This window comes from Hyperoodon ampullatus (assembly GCF_949752795.1).
Source record: "Hyperoodon ampullatus genome assembly, chromosome: 7".
Classification (NCBI taxonomy): Eukaryota; Metazoa; Chordata; class Mammalia; order Artiodactyla; family Ziphiidae; genus Hyperoodon; species Hyperoodon ampullatus.
Genome location: NC_136920.1, coordinates 100,020,455 through 100,041,622, shown reverse-complemented (window position 1 = coordinate 100,041,622; position 21,168 = coordinate 100,020,455). Strand labels below are relative to the sequence as shown.

The 21,168-nt window shown below is 49.6% G+C and overlaps 1 protein-coding gene across 1 annotated transcript; it reads right to left on the bottom strand.

The window, feature by feature from the left end:
- Window positions 1-390: 390 nt before the first annotated feature.
- On the bottom strand, window positions 391-20,527 carry TMPRSS5 (transmembrane serine protease 5; the record flags this gene model as incomplete). The annotated part of the gene is given in 15 exon segments (XM_079707853.1): window positions 391-426; window positions 1,320-1,472; window positions 1,753-1,895; window positions 2,220-2,318; window positions 3,912-4,090; window positions 5,039-5,201; window positions 5,893-5,936; window positions 7,427-7,540; window positions 7,890-8,025; window positions 9,139-9,261; window positions 9,750-9,848; window positions 10,236-10,359; window positions 13,763-13,768; window positions 13,772-13,824; window positions 20,392-20,527. Coding segments are annotated over 15 exon segments (1,608 nt in total).
- Window positions 20,528-21,168: the final 641 nt, after the last annotated feature.

Sequence of the window (21,168 nt, the reverse complement as noted above, 5' to 3'; positions counted from 1 at the left end):
CCCACGAGCTTCCCAGCCTGGGTCTGTAGGGAAGCACTTCCCCGCCCTGAGAGCACAGGGAGAAGGCAGGCCCAGGGCATCCCTGAGCATCCTCCCAAAAGATGCGCACAGGGGCTGGGGGGCGGGGCAGAAAGGCAGGCTCCCGACTGCCGCCAGCACCCTCTTCCTCTCCAGCTGCTCCTCCCCACCTCCCGGCTCCCCCACCTTCCCAACCCGACCCCAGCTTCTCTCCTGTCATTGAGGCTCTCTGGTGAGATAGAGGGGCTGGCAATCAGGGCTGGAGGGGAGAGGCCCTGTGGTGTGGAGGCTGGCCGGTGGGTGGTGACTGTCTCTTGTGCAGTGATAAGAGATCCATTCCTTCTGCATCCGGGGCTGCTGCTTCTCCTCCATCTAGTGGACCTGCCAGAGACCCCAGGAAACATGAGGCTGGTATGCAGTGAGACTGAGGAAACAACAGGACCAGGGGAGGGAGTCCTGAGCTGAAAGAGACAGGAGCTGATCTACAGAGTGGCTGCACCCTTGGTTAGCTGAGTAACTAGCATTTTAATAAATCACTTAACCACTCATAACCTTCACTTCCACTTCTATCCAATGGGGCTAAAATATCTGCTTCTCTAGGTTTTCTGTAAGGTTTGAATGAGAAGGTGGACGCATAGGTCCCCTGTAAACTCTAAAGTTTATTATCTACCACCTGCCCTGAGCCCAACCTTGCAGAAGGATGTTTCCCACTGTCACACCCTGCATTTGTAAAGTACTTTATTCAGATCACGTGCTTTTATACACATTCTCTCATTTGGCTCTTCCACTGAACGGATGAAGTGGAGTGGCCGGCCCAGGATCACACAGAATGAATCAGTTGCTGAACTCAAACTGCTAAATGCTGAGCTCTCTCCCTAGGGCAGGGAGAGCAGGCGCGACCAGGGATGAGTAATGGTCATAAGTAAATACGTAATGACACGTGCACTCACTCTAAGCCTAGTGCTGGGCAGGCCTTACCTCATGTAATCGTCACATATGATGGCATATACAGTAGCCACGATGGTTACTACCAGGACACTGAGGTTTACCAAAGTTAGGAATTTGCCACAGGTCACACAGGAAATGGCAGATCTGGGCTACAAATTCAGGTCAACTCTTCCTTAGTGAATGCTTAAATTGATAGAATGGATTCAACGTTATAAGCATCACTTCTTCCTCCTCCCAGTCTGGGAATATTCCCCAGCCCCCAGCAGGGCCCAGGCCCGAGGGATGAGGGTCACAGTCTCCGAGGGTTATTGGTCCTTCACAAACGGGTCTGCCCCACCTGCCCCCCGACTCACCTGCGCCGTGTCCTGGATCCAGTCCAGGAATTCGGCAACCTTGGCGTAGACACCGGGGTGGTTGGGCTCTGCGCAGCCGCGGCCCCAGCTGACCACGCCCACCAGGCGCCACGTGCCCTTGTCCAGGCACACCAGGGGACCCCCGCTATCCCCCTGCGGCATCCAGGCACCGAGACACAGAGAAACAGGCAGTTAGTCCTTCCTGGTGGAGTGGCGGCAGACCACTCCCCAACCCCCGACCCCGGGGCCGGGAGCACACCCTGCATTCCAGGCGGTCCTGCTTCCAGGATGGATCCCGTCTTGCCTCGCGCCCCCCTTCAACCCGCAGCGCGCTGCCCACTTGCCTGGGCGCGCCCGCTCGCGGAGAGGATGTCAGCCGGGCGCCCGGCCACAGGCCCCGCCCACCTCGCACCGGGCCCCCGCCCGCCTGCACCTGGCACGCGTCGGCCCTCTGGTCCAGGTAGCCGGCACACAGCATGCGGGGCGTGAGGGCCCCACTGTACACGCAAGAGCTGTTGCAGAGCTGGGTGCTGAGCAGGGGCACCACCGTGTCCCGGAGCGTGTCCGACCTGTGGGCTGCGGGAGGCAGATGCGGAGATGGAGGGGCGCAGAGCAAGGCCCGGGAAAGCAGGGCAGCAAGAGGGCCTTAGAGGCCCCGGAGGTGCGGAGGCCCAAAGGGGGGAGCCCAGGATGGGAGCTGTGGACTCGGGGAGAGGAGGCAGGGGTCCGTCAGACTTGGGGGCTGGGAGCGAAGAGGAGGAGTAGACCCCACACATACACCCTGATGCTGAGGCCGTGGCCCTCCTGGGAGAAGGGGAGGAGGAGGTGCCTCACCTTGGGAAAGGATGCCTCCCCGACACCCACACCCCTGTGCGCTCCGGGCCCTGGGAGCTGACTCACTGTGGCTGGGGTCAGTGTGGCCCCAGCCAGACACCCAGCACTGCGAGCCCCTTGGAAATTCCTGCTCTTCAGCCGGCAGGCACACGGCGCCCACGGTGTCTGCGGAGAGGCAGTGGTCCCGGGTCCCACTCCGGCTCGGCCTCCCTGCCCGCAGCCTGGGCAAAGGACCAGGGCGGGCATGTCCTCCACGCCCCCTCCTCAAACAGTCCTGGCTCCGGCCTCCTGTACAGCTGTGCGGGTCAGGCCCTGCCCCACCTGGGAGCCACCATTCACGCAGAGGACAGTGTGGAAACTGCAGTGTGCCTGGTGCCCTAGGCCGGGCGGTGTACACACGGTGCATCCCCACCTGGGGCTGATGGGGGATGGAAACTCCTTCTGGGTGTTTGTACCTAACTTCTCCTAATGAGGACCCATTTTGGCTTTTCCCCAGGGTGTGTGGACCCTCTTGGGACATGGTTTCCAAAAGGGTGCGACCTGTCCTGTGGGCGGAGCCTGAACCTGATTTTACGTAATGCATAGACCTGCCGTTAGATAAACGCCACTTCGCTGGGAGAAAGTATTTCCTCTTCGGTTCTCTTTCAGCCCCTCTTCTGCACCAAGGAGAAAGAGGCTGTCTGGTGCTACTCTGTGCCTCTCTTCACGCCTGCCCACCCCTTCCAAGCACAGAGAGAGCGGCCTGACGCGGCAGTTCTGCAGAGCACGGCGCCTAGCTGGGACCTGAGCACTGTTTTGCTTTCACTCTGTGCATTTTTGTGGTTATTATCTATTTAACATAAGTCATATGGATTCTCCAATTAGGCAGTAACCTAAAGTTTCCCTTTAAATATATTCATGTCAATTTAGAAGCATTAACTGTTGAACAACGGTGCAGAGAGCACCCATATACGGTAGAATTTGTGAACGGCATAGAGCAACCACTGTTGCTGGGGAAACCCAAGGCTCCAGGTAGCAGTGGGAGGGAGGAGTGCTGAGTGTGTGTGTGTGTGTGTGTGGTGTGAGAGTAGGCGTGCACAGGAGTAGGTGTGCATACTTATGTGAGCCTTGCATGAGTGTGTGAGCGTGTGAGGGCATGCACACGTGTGTGTGTGTGTGTGTGAGCATGTGTGTCTGTAGGTGAGTGCACTTGGCACGTGCGTGTGGAAGAGCTGCCCTTCAAGGGCAGATGCTGTGGGGGAGACGCTCTGCCCCGGGAATTGTTTGCCTCGTGGACTTGAAGAGAGTCAATTCGCTCTCTAAAGGTCAGCATCCTTATCTGCATACACCGGCCTCAGCTCCCTGTCAGGTTTGTTCTGAGGATGGGGTGAAAGAATATTTGGTAAGGGAAATCTTATTAACCGTAACGTGGTGCTAGTTATTAACGGTTATCCTATTCACTGTCAATACATAGTTAACTATTATTCACTGTAACCCGGCTGGGACCTGGCACCAGCAGCCTGTTGGGAGATGGAGCCACTGAGAAGCTCTTCTTGGGACCTCAAGGCAAATCCCGCCTGCAGCCCAGATGGGAAAAGGGCCAGAACCTTTGTCCCCAAAAGAGTGTGTGGAAAAGTTGGCGCCACCCCAGGTCCAGGTGATGCCAGAGTCCACGACGGTCACCAAATGAAGTGAACGTTGGGTTCACGGCACAAGGGGGTCTTAGGAACCCACGGGGCTCTCGTGCTCCCGGCGCCACCCCTCTCACCACAGCCTCACCTGAGAAGTGGAGCGGGGTCCGGAGCTGCAGGAGGGCCATGTCGTAGTCGTGACTCTGGGCACTGTACAGAGGGTGGGCGATGATCCGCTCCACCACAGCCGCCTGGTGCGGCCTGGCCGTGCTGTGGCTGACCAGCCCCGCATGGACCCGCCAGCTGGACCGGCGGGACAGCCTGAAACTGCACAAGGGGGCTGAGCTGAGCCTGGGGGAGGAAGGGGCCGGAGACGTTGACATAAATGAGTTGGTGGGGGGAGGAAGCCAACAAGCACGGCTGTTAATGGGGGCCCCATCACCAGGCTGCAAGCTCCCAGAACCCAAGCCTCTTAGAGTCCCCCAGCAGCTGGCAAGACACTGGGCATGCAGTAGGTGCTTAATAGATGCTCAGGCACTGATGGAGAGAGAAGTGAGACACTATGATCATTGGCCACCACCCCTGCACTCTCCGGCATAACCCCCTTCAAGTTTTACAGCAAACATGGAAGGGCCTTGTGTGATTATCATAGCTCTAAGCCAAGTCAGCAAAGCTTTCCTCAGTGCTGTCTCCCCACTTCCTAAGTGTGATCGCTGGGGAGGCACTTCGGCTCTCCCAGCCTCGGTTTCCTCGCTATAAGATGAGGATTACACCACCTGCCTTGCCCGCCATCAAGAGAAGAGGGCCGAAGAGCTCTTTCATTCCTTCCCACCAGCATTTATTAAGCACCTACTATATTCCAGGCCACGGGGACAAGGCAGGGGAAAAATCAACAAAGGGATTCAGTGGTAAACAAGACTCTTCCCTGCCCCCATGGAGCTTCCAGTGTAAAGGGGAAGAAAGACATTAAACAAATAATTACATGGAAATTGATTTAATTACAGTGGTGATAAATGTTAAGAAGCATGGAGGGCTGTGAGTGTGAAAGCATTTTAAAAACTTAAAGACCGAACAAAACTAAAGCACCAATATTTTTATGACTGCTATTTAGGCAGAGCTTTCTTGGCACCGAACAGGGAGAATTTCACAAACACCGCCCGGACCCACTCTCAGCAGACATGGGAGGAGGAGAGTTGGACATTGTATACAGGACACACCAACGGCCAAAGAGAAAATGCTAGGGGGCACCCTCCCCCGAGCAGCCCCCAGCCTTGCCTGTGCACACAGTGCGCCGCGGTCACCACCCAGTGCGGGGCCAGCACGGAGCCCCCGCATGTGTGCCGGGCACCCAGGGCCACGCTGGCCTGCCAGGGCCAGCGCCCGGGAGCCACCACCTGCCCGCCCACTATCTGGGAAGCCAGGGGCCTGGTCCCACACTCTGCAAACAGACAAGCACTGGTGAGATGAAAAGAACGCGGGGTGGGTGTCAGCACTGTGCTAACTTTCGAGGCCTGTGGTCCAGTGTGACAGCTCCCATTTATCATTCCTGGCCCTAAGCATGGGGCGGGAAGCTGGGAATGTTGCTTACACATCCACCTGCCCCGTCAGGCGGTGCGCTCGCTGAGAGCAGGGGTGGTGCCTGCATCATCTATGGAGCCCCAGGATCTAAGAAAGCGCCTGTCCCATAGGAGGGGTCAAAGGGTGGCATGTGGACAGACGCGTGGAAGGACAGATGCAGAGATGGCTAGATGTCTGGGAAGGCGGGGGAAAGGAACTCTGCAAACTGTCTCCCACTTGACCCCTCATTTCCCCACCATCCTTAGGCTCCCGAAGCTGCTGTTTCCCCTTTGGGGCGCCCCCAGAGGCCAGGGAACGTCGGAGGCCAGGGCGGGGAGTGAGGCAAGGAGGTCATCCACCCAAACCAGTGGCTGGTGGCGAATGGGACAGAGGCGTAGACGGGGCTCTGTTTCGGCAGAACTGTGTCTGCAAGAAGGGGCCCTGCAGGCAGGTGGGCAAGGAACCCCACCCCAGACCCAGCTGAGCTTCCCAGTGGGGATGTCCCACCGTGAGGGCAGCGGGGAGACGCCCTCCTCCCACCGCCTCCTTCCCGGACCCAGGACAGGACTCACCAGAGCATCTGAGGGAAACCACTTGACCAGAAGTACAGCTGTTCCTGCAAAACAGAGGTAGCGCCAGCAGGAAGCTGGGCGGGGGGCCCACCCCAGGCTGCACACCCACCGAGGGCCTGGGGAAGGGGGTCGTTGTTGCGGGGAGCAGAGGGGGCCTCTCTGTAGCCACAGCCACCTGCTTCTGACCCCACCCAAGCCCCCAGGCCCCTGCTTGTAGCAGGTCTCTGGGACGGCAGCTGTGCTCTGCCCAGTCGTCCCGGGCACACAGGACCTCGTGGTCCTCCAGTTGGATTTGGGCAGGGCCCAAAGTTGCAAATGGAGCGTTCATGAATGTGAAAATCTGGCTGTTCCCACTAAGGCCCCTGAGTAAATGTGTGCTCAGCGGATGAGTGGGTAAGAGAGTGAGTGAATGGACTCAGTTCTTCGCCCCGTGCTGCGGCCTCTGATGACTCCACTCTCTCTCAAGCCCTGTGTACTCATATGCCTGCTCTCCTCTTTCTTAGCATAAACCTCAACTCCTGGGAGTTCCCTGGCAGTCCAGTGGTTAGGACTCTGCACTTTCACTGCTGAGGGCCCAGGTTCAATCCCTGGTTGGGGAGCTAAGATCCCACAAGCCACATAGTGCAGCCTAATATAAATAAATAAATCAAATTTAAAAACACACTGTTAAAAAGGGAAAAAAATCAACTCCTTTTGGAGCAAAGCCCTCTTTCTTGACTTCTCTCTTGCCCCGAGAATCCTAATGCCTGGATTCTACTAGTTTCCCAAATCCACGGCCCCTGGCTCTCCTGGCAGAGTCAGTCCCACCCCTACTTCCCTTTGCCCATTAAGGTATCTAAGACAGGGACCCCACGTTCCCCTGATCGGCCCACAGGGGACAGGAGCTGGGTAGGAGGGGACTGAGGTTCCGACGGGAACAGTGGTGAAGGGCTGAGAAGGCTTTAGAGCAGGGACAGGAGGAGGCTGCTGGAAAGCTTGAGGACACCCAGGCAGGGTGAAAACCCGCTCAGCTTGCACCCACCCCCAGGATTTGGGGAAGGGGCCATCCCAGAGCCCTCTCTTCTCTGGAGGGTCTCCAGGTTCCAGACAGTCAACCATTTCTCTCCTGAGATAGCAGAATTATCCAAATAAAGTGTGGCAGGGGTGAGAGGGACTAGTTTGGAGGCAGGAGCCTGGTTTCAAGACTTGGTTTGGCTGCTTATCAGTTCTGTGACCTTGCACAAGGCCCTTTACTTCATTGAGTCTCAGTTTTCCCACCTATAAAATGGGAATAGGAGTACCATTTCAAATCCTCTGACAATAACACCCAGTCCTACCGTTCTTGTGAGGGGCAAATAAGATGATGTATGTGAAAGTTTGGTGGGCAGGGCTCCTGTGAGCTGAGTTAGTAATTTCTAATTGGGAAATATTCCTCTTTGTTGTCCTATCTTAGACCTCCTGTGTCCTCGCCACCAGGCTCTCATGATAGGAAGATTTTTGCTGGATTGTTCACCAGGAAGTGAGGGGCATCACTCAGCCCCCTGAGAAGCCCTACCTGGGCTGCCACACCTCCTCCGGGAGGCCTCCCAGTCTAGGAGAGAGCTGAGCAAACTGCCTGGAGCTGTTGAGCCTGATGTCAGACAGGTTCACTGCCTTGTGGTCTGTGAGTCTTGGCAGGAGAAGGGAATAAAACGGGAGGAAATCAGCTTTAAACTGACAATCAGCACGAGAGATGGGGGTTAAGTATAACCGGAATGTGATACTATACCAGTGTAGTGACTGAGCAAGACTTTGACAATGACCTCTTCTGGGATTTATATTTGTTAAAAATCAAGGATGTTCAAAGGAGAGAAACAGACTGGGGCACCATCATGCCCAGAGGCCAGGAGATGACCAAAATGACCTCTTGCCACTTCCTGAGTACTTTGATGGTGACAGGCAGATAGAGGTCTTCAATGCTCCTCCCCCAACCTACCAGCTCTCCACCCTCCCCAGGCCCCACCTCTGGCCCCAGCTACCTGAGATGCCCAAGGCTCCGGCAGATCCGTAACCCCAGGGCAGAGCTCCAGCCCTCATGGCAGACCAGAAGCCAGTCTGGCCGGGCCCTCACCTGCACTTCCAGCAAGAAGTCCTCGGTGTTTATTCTGAAAGACACTGAAACCACAGCATGAAAGCCACATCCCACCTGCTGTGGGATGGAGGGGCGGCATGAGCAGGGCGAGCCGGACCTGGCCACCATGGGACCTAAAGAGGCCTTCACGATAGCATCTGGGTCGCCCCATATCAGGCTCCCTCTTCCCCAGGGAGCCAGCCGGTTCCGAGAACAAAATAACCCCTCTTTGCGCAGCCTTTTAGGTTTGTGTTTTAACCAAGTGCTTTTAAACGTGCTCCATCACTAAGTGTCACAGCAACCCTGTGGGGTGAGAATTCTCATCCTCCACATTCTGCAGAGGGAAGTAAGGCATGGAGGTTAAGCAACCTGTCCTAGGTCACAGGATCTGCAAGTGATGGATCCAGGTCTTCTGATTTCAAATCTCATGACAATACTAGTGATGGTTCCTGTTTATTGAGCATCTGCTTTTTCCACGCTCTGTGCTAAGCCCTTTTATTTTATGCTCTTATTATGCTTCCGACTTCATGTGGTAACTATTTTCATCTCCACTTCATGGAGAAGGAAATGGAAGCTCAAAACAGTAACGGACCCAAAGGCACACACAGCTAGCAAAAGCAGGCTCCAAGCTGACCCTAACTAACCTCTGTAACTGATTCTACCCGCAGCCTTAGCAGCACCATATCTGCTGAACCTCAACACTTACCTGGAGGGGAGGGGACAAGATTTGGGTGCAGGATGCGGAGACAACGTGGCGAGACGTTCGCAGCCCTCCGTGTGTTCTTTGCCCCTGGGCCCAGACCCTTGCCAGCCCCGCGCTGGCCCGGCACACACACCTGGCCCCTCTTCCCCACACTGCAGCCTCACGCTGCCCAAAGGGCGAGTCGCCATCTCTCCTGGCAGCCTGGGCTCTTGGCCGTGCCCCAGCTAGAGATCAAGACCGTCCCCCAGGAGTGCTGAAAGCCCTAAATCAGAGATCAGCTCTACAAGGCTGGGCCGTGGCTCCACCCTTACAGTACGGGAGACACAGGTGGGTGGCAGCGAACTCGTGGCCCTTCAGTTTGGTCCTCTTGCCCCCAGCCAGAAGGGAGGATCCCACAGCTGTGCAGGGCCCCGGGGCCCAGGTGGGAGTCCTGCGACCTTGGGGCGCGGCCCACCTGCTCTGGGAAGCGAGGGGAGCACGGCTTCCTCACCGCTGGCCTCCGAGCAGTTTAAGCTCATCTCCTCCTCCTGCAGGGTCCCGGGAACAGGCTGAGAGGCAGCCGGCCACAGATACAGCGCTTCAGAGGACAAAGACAAGGAGAGGCTGGGGGAAGGAAGGGATTCCCCTAGGAGGGGGCCAAGGAACAGAGCAAGGGACCTGCAGCAGAGGGAGGCAAAGGCAGCCTCCGGGGGGCTCCTGACCACCCTGCCCGAGGCAGCCCCCCGCAACGTGCAGAAGAGAGCCATTGCGCTCTCAATGTCTCTGTCTGTCTCTCTCTCCCTCTGACTGGGAAAGATCTCTTGGAGAAGTTTGACAAGGGCCTCCCTGGACCATCCACTCGAGCACATTTCTCACTGTAGGACTGAAATGTTCTTCTTTACGGAGAGCCTGTGTCCCTCCTGCTGGCCCATCACCCCGTTTCTACTTGCTGTCTACTCAGACTAGATGGAAAAGACGATCATCCCACCTGCCTTACACACCTGCTCAGCACCTGCTCCTCCCTCCCAGCATCCCCCAGATCCTGTTAGTTGCCCCTCCCCTGCCACTGAAGGTCCCGGCACTGACCTAGAAGCCAGGAGCCAATGCTTGCACCAGCCAGCAACACCAGGGCTCCCAACACCGCCCAGCCGCGCCGCCCTGTGCACCAGCGCCCTGCCCAAGAGACTGGGGGGGGAGGAGGGCAGAGGAGCGTCTGGGGACCCTGCCTCCGCCTGCCAGCCGCACTTCACCCCGAGGCACCACCCCGGGACCAGACAGCCACCGACTCGCGGCGGTAGTTGCCCCACTGCCCCTGCCCGCCTCGCCCTGCCCCATCATCCTGGGGTGGGTAGAGGGTAGAGCTCTGATCACTGGAGCCTCGGAGCCCACTCTAGCCCCCAAATGGGAAACAGAGCAAAAGCAGGTCTGGGATAAATAGTGAGACAGCCTCTCACCATTAGTCATTTAAGGCTGACCTGGGAAGATCTGGGGAAAGAGAATCTGGAGGATGTAGGAAGATTGTCCCTTCACTGCCCCCACCCTGTCATTCCCCGATGGCCCAGTCTGGCCTACTGGGTTGCTGCTGGGCCTCGGGCCTCCGCAGTCGGTCTCCTGGCTCTGCTCTGAAGATCCAGGATCCTGGACTCTCCTCTGCATACTGAGCCTCCATGGGGGCTTGGCCATCCAGCATCAGGCTCTGGGGAGATAGCTGTCAGTCACTCACCAAGGAGAGAAATCACCACCGACCACAAGAAGTCCCCACTCTGTAACTCCAGCCGGGCCCTCGTTGCCACTTGTGAGCCTTTCTTCATCTTGGGGACTCCATGTGTGTTCCCATAGATGCCGCTCGGGCCTCCCTGCTCTCCTGGAGCCCCTAGCCCCACCCACCTTTCTCTCACACAGCCAGTAAGTGTCAGAGCAGAGACCTGAGCCCAGATTGGGCCAACTCCAACGCCCGCACTCTTCACCACCCCCTCACCTTGGTTCCCACCAGCATGGAGGACATCCACTGAATCCCTGGACTTCCCTCCTCAGATCCTAAGATCCCATCCTTCCTCATTCCCTCCTATCTTGGAGGAAAAACCGCCCCTCCCCTACGAACCATGCATTCATTCACCCAGTAAATAGTACTCAGCCCAAGTGGACAGTCCACGGTGGGGGATACTGTAAGTTCAAGGTAAATTAACATGGACCTCCACAACCACCACCTCAAAGAACCTACTTGTGAGTCCTGAAGATAAGTCATGTAAACAAAGCAGCACAAGTTCAGTGACAGAAGAGAAGTTCAGTTTAACTAACACTGGAATTCCAAAGGAGAGCTTACTTCTTGTTGGGGAGATCAAGAAAGGCTTCCTGGAAGAGGCAGCCTCTGAGACAGGCCCTCATAGATGAATAGGGTTTGAACTGACATATATGGTCATTGGGTGTTCCAGGAAAAAGGTGTTGAGGAGGCAAAGGAATGGGAGTAAGAAAGCATAGAATGGGGTAGGTCAGACATATGCCTAAAATTCATGTGCCGTGAAGAAGAGTAAAGGAAAGTAAGATCTTGGCAAAAACACTGGACCAGCAGTTCAAGGCTAGGTCTACAGCCTACGATATGAACTTGGTAACTCATCAGCCCTCCAAATTTCAACTTTCTCCTTTATGAAATAAGAGTGATAACCCCTGCTACCCATTGAGTAGTCTCCCCCATCTAGCTTTGTCTCCATTCCTTCTCTATGCCAGAGCAATCTTTCTAAAATGCAAATATTAGCAAGTTAACACCATCTTTAAAGTATCTAATGATCTTTGTAGCCTTCAGGGTAAATCCAAATCTCCCTTGCATAGCTCACAGCATCCTCTGTGATCTCGCCCCTCCTCACCTCTCCATCCTCATCTGGCAGCACTAACTCCTCCACAGCGTAACTCAGGGTGATACTAACACACGTGCCTGTCCTTAGCAGCCTCACACACTCTCACACCACGGAGGCATGGCACCTGCTGTCCCCTTCCCCATATACTGACTCCTATGACCTTGCAAGACTCAGCTTAAGTGTCATGTTTCCAGGAAGCTTTCTTCAACCCAAGTAGCACCTATTGTGACCCTCTATTATGCTCATTTACTTCTCTCTCTCTCTCCTTCCTCTCTGGTCTAGGCATCCCAGAGTCTAGCTCAAGGCCTAACACAAAGTGGGAATTCAGTTAATGCACACTGAATAAAAGGAAGGAAGGAAGGAAGGGAGGGAGGGAGGAAGAAAACAGATTATGTGGCTGAAAGGGTTTTATAAAGTACAACACAAATATTAAGTATAATAAATAATATATTAATAAGAAATACATATAAACTATGGGTCCTTTCTTTAATGAATTTATAATCCACTAAAGTAGAAAGAGTCCCTTAAAGTTGAAGTAAGTCCCGTCTCCCCTGCAGATCACCTTCCCCTGTCAACACGGCTTGGTCTAGAGAGAATTCTAGAGCATGCTCAGCCTTTCTTCCTGTCTAAGTATCAAGGGAGCCTGGCTTGAAGTTCAGCCTCTGAACAAACTGGCCTCACCTCAGGAGCTGCCTCACCTCAACACTCACCTGTCCAAGGCCATGTGGTAGCCTGCAAAAATGGTCTTTAATGGTACAGGACTTCTTCGTCCTTTTTTTCAGGAGGAGTTCATGTAATAATGACTTGCTAAGTGCTGCCTACAGGCAAAGCACCTGGCTAGGCACATGGGGGACAAGAGTGGGAAATAAAAGTCACACCCGGGGAAAACCAAACCAGGAGGTTGACCACACTGGTCCCCTCTAGAGCCCCCTCTCCTCTGCACCAGAGCTGCCAGAGGAGACTCCTTCCAAGAGCCTAGAATTCCAAGGGTGGGGTCAGGGGTGGGAGTAGAAAGAAAGAGAGGGCAGAGCAGGGTGTGGCCTTACCATATGGGTCCGTGGCACCAATGCAAAACCTCAAGGTCTGCTAGGTAACGTTCTGCTCCTGTTCTTGGATCAGCATTGATTAAATAGCCTGACCAGCTTGGTTAGAAGATGAGGTCTCCCTAGTTCACACATGGCTTCTCCCTTCACGGTCCTCCACACACACACACACACCAGAGAGACAATGAACTCTGCTCAGAAAGCATGAATAGATCCCTTGTTGGAGGAAAGGGAGTCAAGGGCTAGCCTGGGCTGGGCAGCCTCAGCCCCTCCCATCAGCTAACTGGAAGCTTAGAAGCAGAGAAAAAGGTTAAGAGGAGGAGGGGAAGCCAGCTACTGTTGCTTAGCAACGAGATCCCTTGTGCCAAAAAGTGTGCCCCATGCATACTGGCACAGTCCCCCCACTTCCAGCTGACAGGGCTGTATTCAAGAGATTGATATTAGCATTTGTTGAAATGTTTATGAGTCCTCTGAATGATATCTCAATTCTGTGTGGGTTGGCTTTTCCAGCAGTCTGGGGCTATTACCATGTTGAAATTGGGATGTTGATGAGGGATCTTTGTGACCTGTCTCCTCAGGGCTGCACCGGTCACTCCAATGCCAGGGAAATGGAGCCTCTCCACTCCCACTGCCCTGGGGACCAGTTCCTATAGGAGACCTCAGTGCTATGTTGCTTCAAAGCACAAGGTGGCCCAGCTGAACCCGGGATGGGCTGAACACACCTGGGAGCCATATCTCTTTAGTCAAGGAGGAAGAAGAGGCCCCAAGGAAGGGAAAGACAAGAGTGGCTCCCCTTCCTCCAAATGCCTCTCATAGATCCCTCCGATGAGACAGTTAAGAACAGGAGCTTTAGAGTCAGGCCTTCATCCAATCCCAGTTCTGCAACTTCCCTTACTCAGCCTTACCTGTAAAGTTATGATAATATTACCTACCTCATAGAGTTTATGCTGGAATTAAATGAGCTATTGAATATAAAATTCTTAGCTTTATAGCTGGTATCTAGCATAGACTCTATCAGTAAATATTAGCTGCTATTATTATTATTAATGATTACTGTTGAACCTCACTCACAATGATGGGACAGAGGTCAGCTATGAGTCATAGAAGCAGGAGGAGAACATGGTGGCCGGAGCTGTGAAGCTCTTGGCTAAGTGCTGAGGTCTCCTAGGACAATACTCTGCAGCCTACAAATGTGTATACTTACTGTGTGTCAGGAACTAGCCTGGGCATGGGGAATGAATAAGTCACAGGCTAGGAGCTTGCAGGCTGGGAGGAGAGACAGGAACAGATATAAAGAACTATTTTGTTTTGTTTTGTTTTGTAAAAAGTGAAATAACAGAAGCTTGAACACAGAGGTATAGGAGAATAAAGGAATAGCTGACTCCTTTGCTCAGAGGACCAAGAGAAGCCTTCACAATGGAGGAGACATTTGAGCTCAGTTTTGAGAAATGAGAAGGCAATCACATAGAAGGGCATTTCAAATATAGTGCAGAGATGTCAGTGAAAATGGGCAAAGTCCCCCCCCCAAATTGTCTCCTCCATAGCAATGAGAAATCTGCAAAAAATTTGTCAGAATTAACTTTTTTAGAACTCTGGAAATTAACCAAAGGCTTATAACAATATGGGAAGAGTTTATTAGAGAAAAATGACAGACCACAGCTAACATCATACTCAATGGTGTAAAGCTAAAAACTTTCCTCAAAGATAAGGAACAAGACAAGGATGCCCACTATTGCCACTTTTATTCAACATAATATTGGAAGTCAAGTCAAGTCAAACTGGGCAAGCAAAAAAATAATTAAAGGCATCCAACTTGGAAAGGAAGAAGTAAAAACTGTCATTATTTACAGATGACATGATATTATATCTAGAAAACTCTAAAGATTCCATCAAAAAGCTGTTAAAATAAATGAATTCAGTAAAGTTTCAGGATACAAAATCAATAAACAAAAATCTGTTGTGTTTCCATAGACTAATAGCTATCAGAAAGAGAAATTAGGAAAATAATCCCATTTACAATTGCATCAAAAAGAATAAAATGCCTAGGAATAAATTTAACCAAGGAGGTGAAAAACCTGTACACTGAAAACCATAAGACATTGATACAAAAAATTGTAGAAGGCACAAATAAATGGAAAGATATTTTGTGCTCATGGATAGGAAGAATTAACATTGTTAAAATGTCCATACTACCCAAAGCGATCTACAGAGTCAACACAATCCCTATCAAAATTCCAATGGTATTTTTCACAGAAATAGAACAAACAATCCTAAAGTTTGTACAGAACTACAAAAGACTCTCAAATAGTCAAAGCGATCTTCAGAAAGAAGAACGAAACTGGAGGCCTCACACGCCCTGATTTCAAACTATATTACAAAGCTATAGTAATCAAAACAGTATAGCACTGGCATAAAAACAGACACATAGATCAGTGGAACGGAATAGAGAGCCCAGCAATAAACCCATGGTCGATTCATTTGTGACAAAGAAGGCAAGAATATACAATGAGGAAGGGTAGTCTCTTCAATAAATAGTGTTGGGAAAACTGAACAGCTACATGTAAAAGAATGAAACCAGACCCTTATCTTACACCATACAGGAAAATCAACTCAAAATTTATTATAGACTTATATTTAAGACCTGATACTGTAAAACTCCTAGAAGAAAACACAGGGAGTGAGCTCCTTGACGCTGGTCTTGGCAATGATTTTTTGGATTTGACACCAAAAGTAAAGGCAACAAAAGCAAAAATAAACAAGTGGGACTACATAAAATTAAAAGGCTCTGCACAGCAAAAGAAACCATTAATACAATGAAAAGGCAACATGTAGAATGGGAGAAACATTTGCAAATCATATATTTAATAAGAGGTTAATGTGCAAAATATACAAGAACTCATACAACTCAATGGCCAAGAAAAAAAAAATCCAGTTTTAAAGTGGGAAGAGGGCTGATGACTCTGAATAGGCATTTTTCCAAAGAAGACATATAGATGGCCAACAGGTATATGAAAAGATGTTCCACATCACTAATCATCAGGGAAATACAAATCAAAACCACAATGAGATATCACCTCACACCTGTTAGAATGGCAGGCATCAAAAAGACAAGAGATAACAAGTGTTGGCGAGGATGTGGAGAAAATGGAACACTTGTGCACTGTTGGCAGAAATGCAAATTGGTTCAGCCACTATGGAAAAAGGTATGGAGGTTTCTTAAAAAATTGAAAATAGAACTACCGTATGATCCAGCAGTCCTGCTTTTGGGTATATATCCAAAGGAAATGAAAACAGGATATGGAAGACATGTCTGCACTCCCATGTTCACTGCAGCATTAGTCACAGTAGCCAAGATATGGAGAAACCTGTGTCCATCAATGGATGAATGGATACTGAAGATGTGGTCTATATAAACAATGGAATACTACTCATCCATAAGAAAGAAGGAAATCCTAACATTTGCAACAACAGGAATGGACCTTGAGGGCATTATGCTAAGTGACATAAGCCAGACAGAGAAAGACAAACACTGCATGGTATTGCTTACATGTGGGATCTAAATAAAAAGTCAAACTCACAGAAACAGAGTAGAAAAGTGATTGCCAGTCTGGGGGTGGGAGAAATAGGGAGAGGTTAGTAAAAGTGTACAAAATTTCTGTTATACGATGAATAAGGTCTGAGCATCTTATTCCTCTTATAATTAATGTAAGTTATAACATGGATGACTATAGCTTATAATGATGTAATATATAACTGAAATTGGCTGAGACAATAGAATTTAAATGTTCTCACCAAAAAATGAAAAGGTAAATATATGAGATGATAGATGTGTTAATGAACTAGATGGAAGGTACAGATAGCAAATCATGATGTACACTTTAAATATATTACAATTTTATTGGACAATTATACCTTAATAAGACATTTTTTAAAGAGTGATTCTAGATTAAACTGAGGTTAGCCTCTTCCTGGCTGTTGTCTCTGCCTGGCTGTCCAAGAAGTCTCTCTTCTTTATCTCTCTGATACTCCTTCCATCCAAGATGAGCCATTCTGGGTTGCCGTGGCCATTTCCCTGGTTTGGACAAAATACCCACCTCTAGAGTGAGGTAGCAGGAGCCTAGGGTTCGAAATTTAAGGAGGCACTCACTAGCAAATGGACTGTCAGCACTTGATTACCTTAAGAGTGATGCCTTCTTAAATCATGTGCCCTAGTGTGCCTTATCAGAAACCAGCTGAAGCAGAACCCCTCTGTGTTCTTCCCCTGGTAATTCAGATGCAGTCTCACCTTAGTCCTGGCCCTGCTCCCTGGCCTTCTCCCCAGTGATACTCCCTGACTCCCCAGTACCGCCTCTACAGATGAGCCTCGACTCCTGAGCCTTGAGACCCTTGCTTTCTCTCCTTCTTCAGCCACAACTCTCAAAAACAACAAGGGACTTTTGCAACTGCCCTTCAGCTGTGCTCTGACACCTCCAGACAGATAACACTGTGATCTTTCTCCTCCACCCAAAAGGAAAGACCCATGTGCAAGTTATACAGAATTCTCAGACCTATAAAGTTCTTTTTTTTTTAACATCTTTATTGGAGTATAATTGCTTTACAATGGTGTGTTAGTTTCTGCTTTATAACAAAATGAATCAGTTATACATATACATATGTTCCCATATCTCTTCCCTCTTGCGTATCTCTCCCTCCCAACCTCCCTATCCCACCCCTCTAGATGGTCACAAAGCACCGAGCTGATCTCCCTGTGCTATGCGGCTACTTCCCACTAGCTATCTATTTTACGTTTGGTAGTGTATATATGTCCATGCCACTCTCTCACTTTGTCACAGCTTACCCTTCCTCTTCCCCATATCCACAAGTCCCTTCTCTAGTAAGTCTGTGTCTTTACTCCCGTCTTACCCCTAGGTTCTTCATGAACTTTTTTTTCTTAGATTCCATATATATGTGTTAGTACACGGTATTTGTTTTTCTCTTTCTGACTTACTTCACTCTGTATGACAGACTCTAGGTCCATCCACCTCGCTACAAATATCTCAATTTTGTTTCTTTTTATGGCTGAGTAATATTCCATTGTATATATGTGCCACATCTTCTTTATCCATTCATCTGCTGATGGACACTTAGGTTGCTTCCATGTCCTGGCTATTGTAAATAGAGCTGCAATGAACATTTTGGTACATGACTCTTTTTGAATTATGGTTTTCTCAGGGTATATGCCCAGTAGTGGGATTGCTGGGTCGTATGGTAGTTCTAGTTTTAGTTTTTTAAGGAACCTCCATACTGTTCTCCATAGTGGCTGTACCAATTCACATTCCCACCAGCAGTGCAAGAGGGTTCCCTTTTCTCCACACCCTCTCCAGCATTTATTGTTTGTAGAGTTTTTGATGATGGCCATTCTGATTGGTGTGAGGTGATACCTCATTGTGGTTTTGATCTGCATTTCTCTAATGATTAAAGATGCTGAGCATCCTTTCATGTGTTTGTTGGCAGTCTGTATATCTCCTTTGGAGAAATGTCTATTTAGGTCTTCTGTCCATTTTTTGATTGGGTTGTTTGTTTTTCTAATATTGAGCTGCATGAGCTCCTTGTAAAGTTTGGAGATTAATCCTTTGTCAGTTGCTTCATTTGCAAATATTTTCTCCCATTCTGAGGGTTGTCTTTTCATTTTGTTTCTGGTTTCCTTTGCTGTGCAAAAGCTTTGAAGTTTCATTAGGTCCCATTTGTTTATTTTTGTTTTTATTTCCATTTTTCTAGGAGGTGGGTCAAAAAGGATCTTGCTGTGATTAATGTCATAGAGTGTTCTGCCTATGTTTTCCTCTAAGAGTTTGATAGTGTCTGGCCTTACATTTAGGTCTTTAATCCATTTTGAGTTTATTTTTGTGTACGGTGTTAGGGAATGTTCTAATTTCATACTTTTACATGTAGCTGTCCAATTTTCCCAGCACCACTTATTGAAGAGGCTGTCTTTTCTCCACTTATCAAAGATAAGGTGACCATCTGTGCATGGGTTTATCTCTGGACTTTCTATCCTGTTCCATGGATCTATATTTCTGTTTTTGTGCCAGTACCATACTGTCTTGATTACTGTAGCTTTGTAGTATAGTCTGAAGTCAGGGAGCCTGATTCTTCCAGCTCCATTTTTCGTTCTCAAGATTGCTTTGGCTATTTGGGGTCTTTTGTGTTTCCATACAAATTGTGAATTTTTTTGCTCTAGTTCTGTGAAAAATGCCAATGGTAGTTTGATAGGCATTGCATTGCCCACTCTCACCACTATTATTCAACATAGTTTTGGAAGCTTTAGCCACAGCAATCAGAGAAGAAAAAGAAATAAAAGGAATCCAAATCGGAAAAGAAGAAGTAATGCTGTCACTGTTTGCCGATGACATGATACTCTACATAGAGATTCCTAAAGATGCCACCAGAAAAATACTAGAGCTAATCAATGAATCTGGTAAAGTAGCAGGATACAAAATTAATGCACAGAAATCTCTGGCATTCCTGTACACTAATGATGAAAAATCTGAAAGTGAAATCAAGAAAACACTCCCATCTACCATTGCAACAAAAAGAATAAAATATCTAGAAATAAACTTACCTAAGGAGACAAAAGACCTGTATGCAGAAAATTATAAGACACTGATGAAAGAAATTAAAGATGATACAAATAGATGTAGAGATATACCATGTTCTTGGATTGGAAGAATCAACATTGTGAAAATGACTCTATAAAGTTCTTTTAAAGAGACCACTGAATCTACCATCTCTCCTATCAGAGGAGAAAACTGATGCTCTGAAAGGTGAACAAGCCACAGCATATTGGAGGCCATCCAAGCCCAAGTCTCCTGACACCTGGTCCAGGGTCTTCCCACTCCCATACATGCCCCACAAGCCACTTATTCACTAAGCCGGCAGGCTTAGAGAGAAATTCCGCCTGTGGACCACAGCTCCGGCCAGTGCCTATGGAGTTCCATCGTGATCACGATCTCCCCTAAGTGTCTGCCAGTGAATGACAGCTTCAACCCTTGTTTGTGGATTTAAGCCTGCCCGTGATCTTCTCTGACTGCCTCCCATACGGTTTTCAGACTTGCTTAAACAGCCTCCATAATCACTCTCTTTTTATCCTCTGGAGAGGGGAATGTTAGTGCTCCAGGTGGAAAGCATGCATGGTGTAACATGCAGTCTGGAGATTCTGGAACACTCTGTACATCCCCCTCAGTCCCATCCCACTCCCTTCTTTGGCTTTGTCTACCAACAATGCATCCCCCATCCTCATCCAGGCTATCTGTAGCATGTATGCACGGTATCCCCAGATCCCCTCAAACAGCCCCCACCTCCTTCAAGTTCAGTTTGCGTCATCCCACTGAGGTTAGTTCAAGCCACCAGACCCTCTACTGCCATTCCACAGCCTAATGAGGCCCAGGCACATACCCTTTCCATCCAGCCCTCTGGAGAGTGGTTTTCTCAATGAAGAAATGAATGACTCCTAAGTCTAATAAGAGGGAAGGTTTAATGAGTGAAAATTGGGAAAATGCTAGATCCAGTTACCTTATTCCAGACCATTACTCATACCGATAAGCAGTGAAGAAACCCCAAGTGTCTGTTGCCATATTGCTTGCTTTGGATACAAAGAAATGGATAAAAGTGTATTTAGAAGGAAAAGAAATCTCTGTGATCTCATATGGTAATCAGCTGCTTACTCATTAGCATAGTGCCTCTGAGCACTCTCTTCTGTCTTGTTATTCTGACTGAAGTCTAGAATAGGGAATGCCCAAGGAATTGTGGAGGGCAGCCCCTCAGAAGGGTCCTAAAGGGCCTGGAGGTGACACCTACTCAGTCTTCTCCCCTCACTGCCCCCTTCCCTCTCCAGCAAGACCCCACTGGCAAGAAGTTTGAGTTTTTCTTGGCAAATAGAAATCTGGAATATCTTGGGCTCATCTTTGCCTGCTCCCAACTCCTCACCTTCCATTAGTCATTCAAACTGTTCATCTCTCAAATCTACCCCTCTCCCAAACCCACAGTCCCCTGCATGACCATCCACTAGGATCTTCCCCAGAATGACTGTAACAGCAACCCAGTTGATCTCCTGCCTCCAGTCTATTTCATTCTATTCAGTCTGTACCTTTACTTCTTTTCAGCCAATCCAGATGTTCAAGTATCAATATGGAAGGATAAAATAAATGAAAATGGACCCTTCTTTTTTCTACCGTGCTGCCAAAATAACATTTCCTAGAGCAAGTCTAAATAGATGAAAAACCTTCCATGGCTCCCCAAGCTCCCATGATAAAAGCATTCATTCATTTATTAATTCATTAATTCAGCAAGTGTTTGTTGGTCCTACCAAGTGCCAGGCACTATTCTAGATTCTGGAGTTACATTAATGAATGAATCAGGCAGAGCCCCTGCCCTCAAGGAATTTATAGTCTAGCTCCGTCAAGCCAACAATTAGAGTGCAGTCTCTGATGGGGAAGAACAGGTTGTAGTGGGAGCACCTAACTTACACCCAGGGTGTCCTTAGCATGGCACGGAGGGTTCTTTCCAAGTTTACCCAACATACTTTTCTAGCCTCATCTTTTTCCTCACCTTAAGCCAGTCACTAGTCCTTCTTAG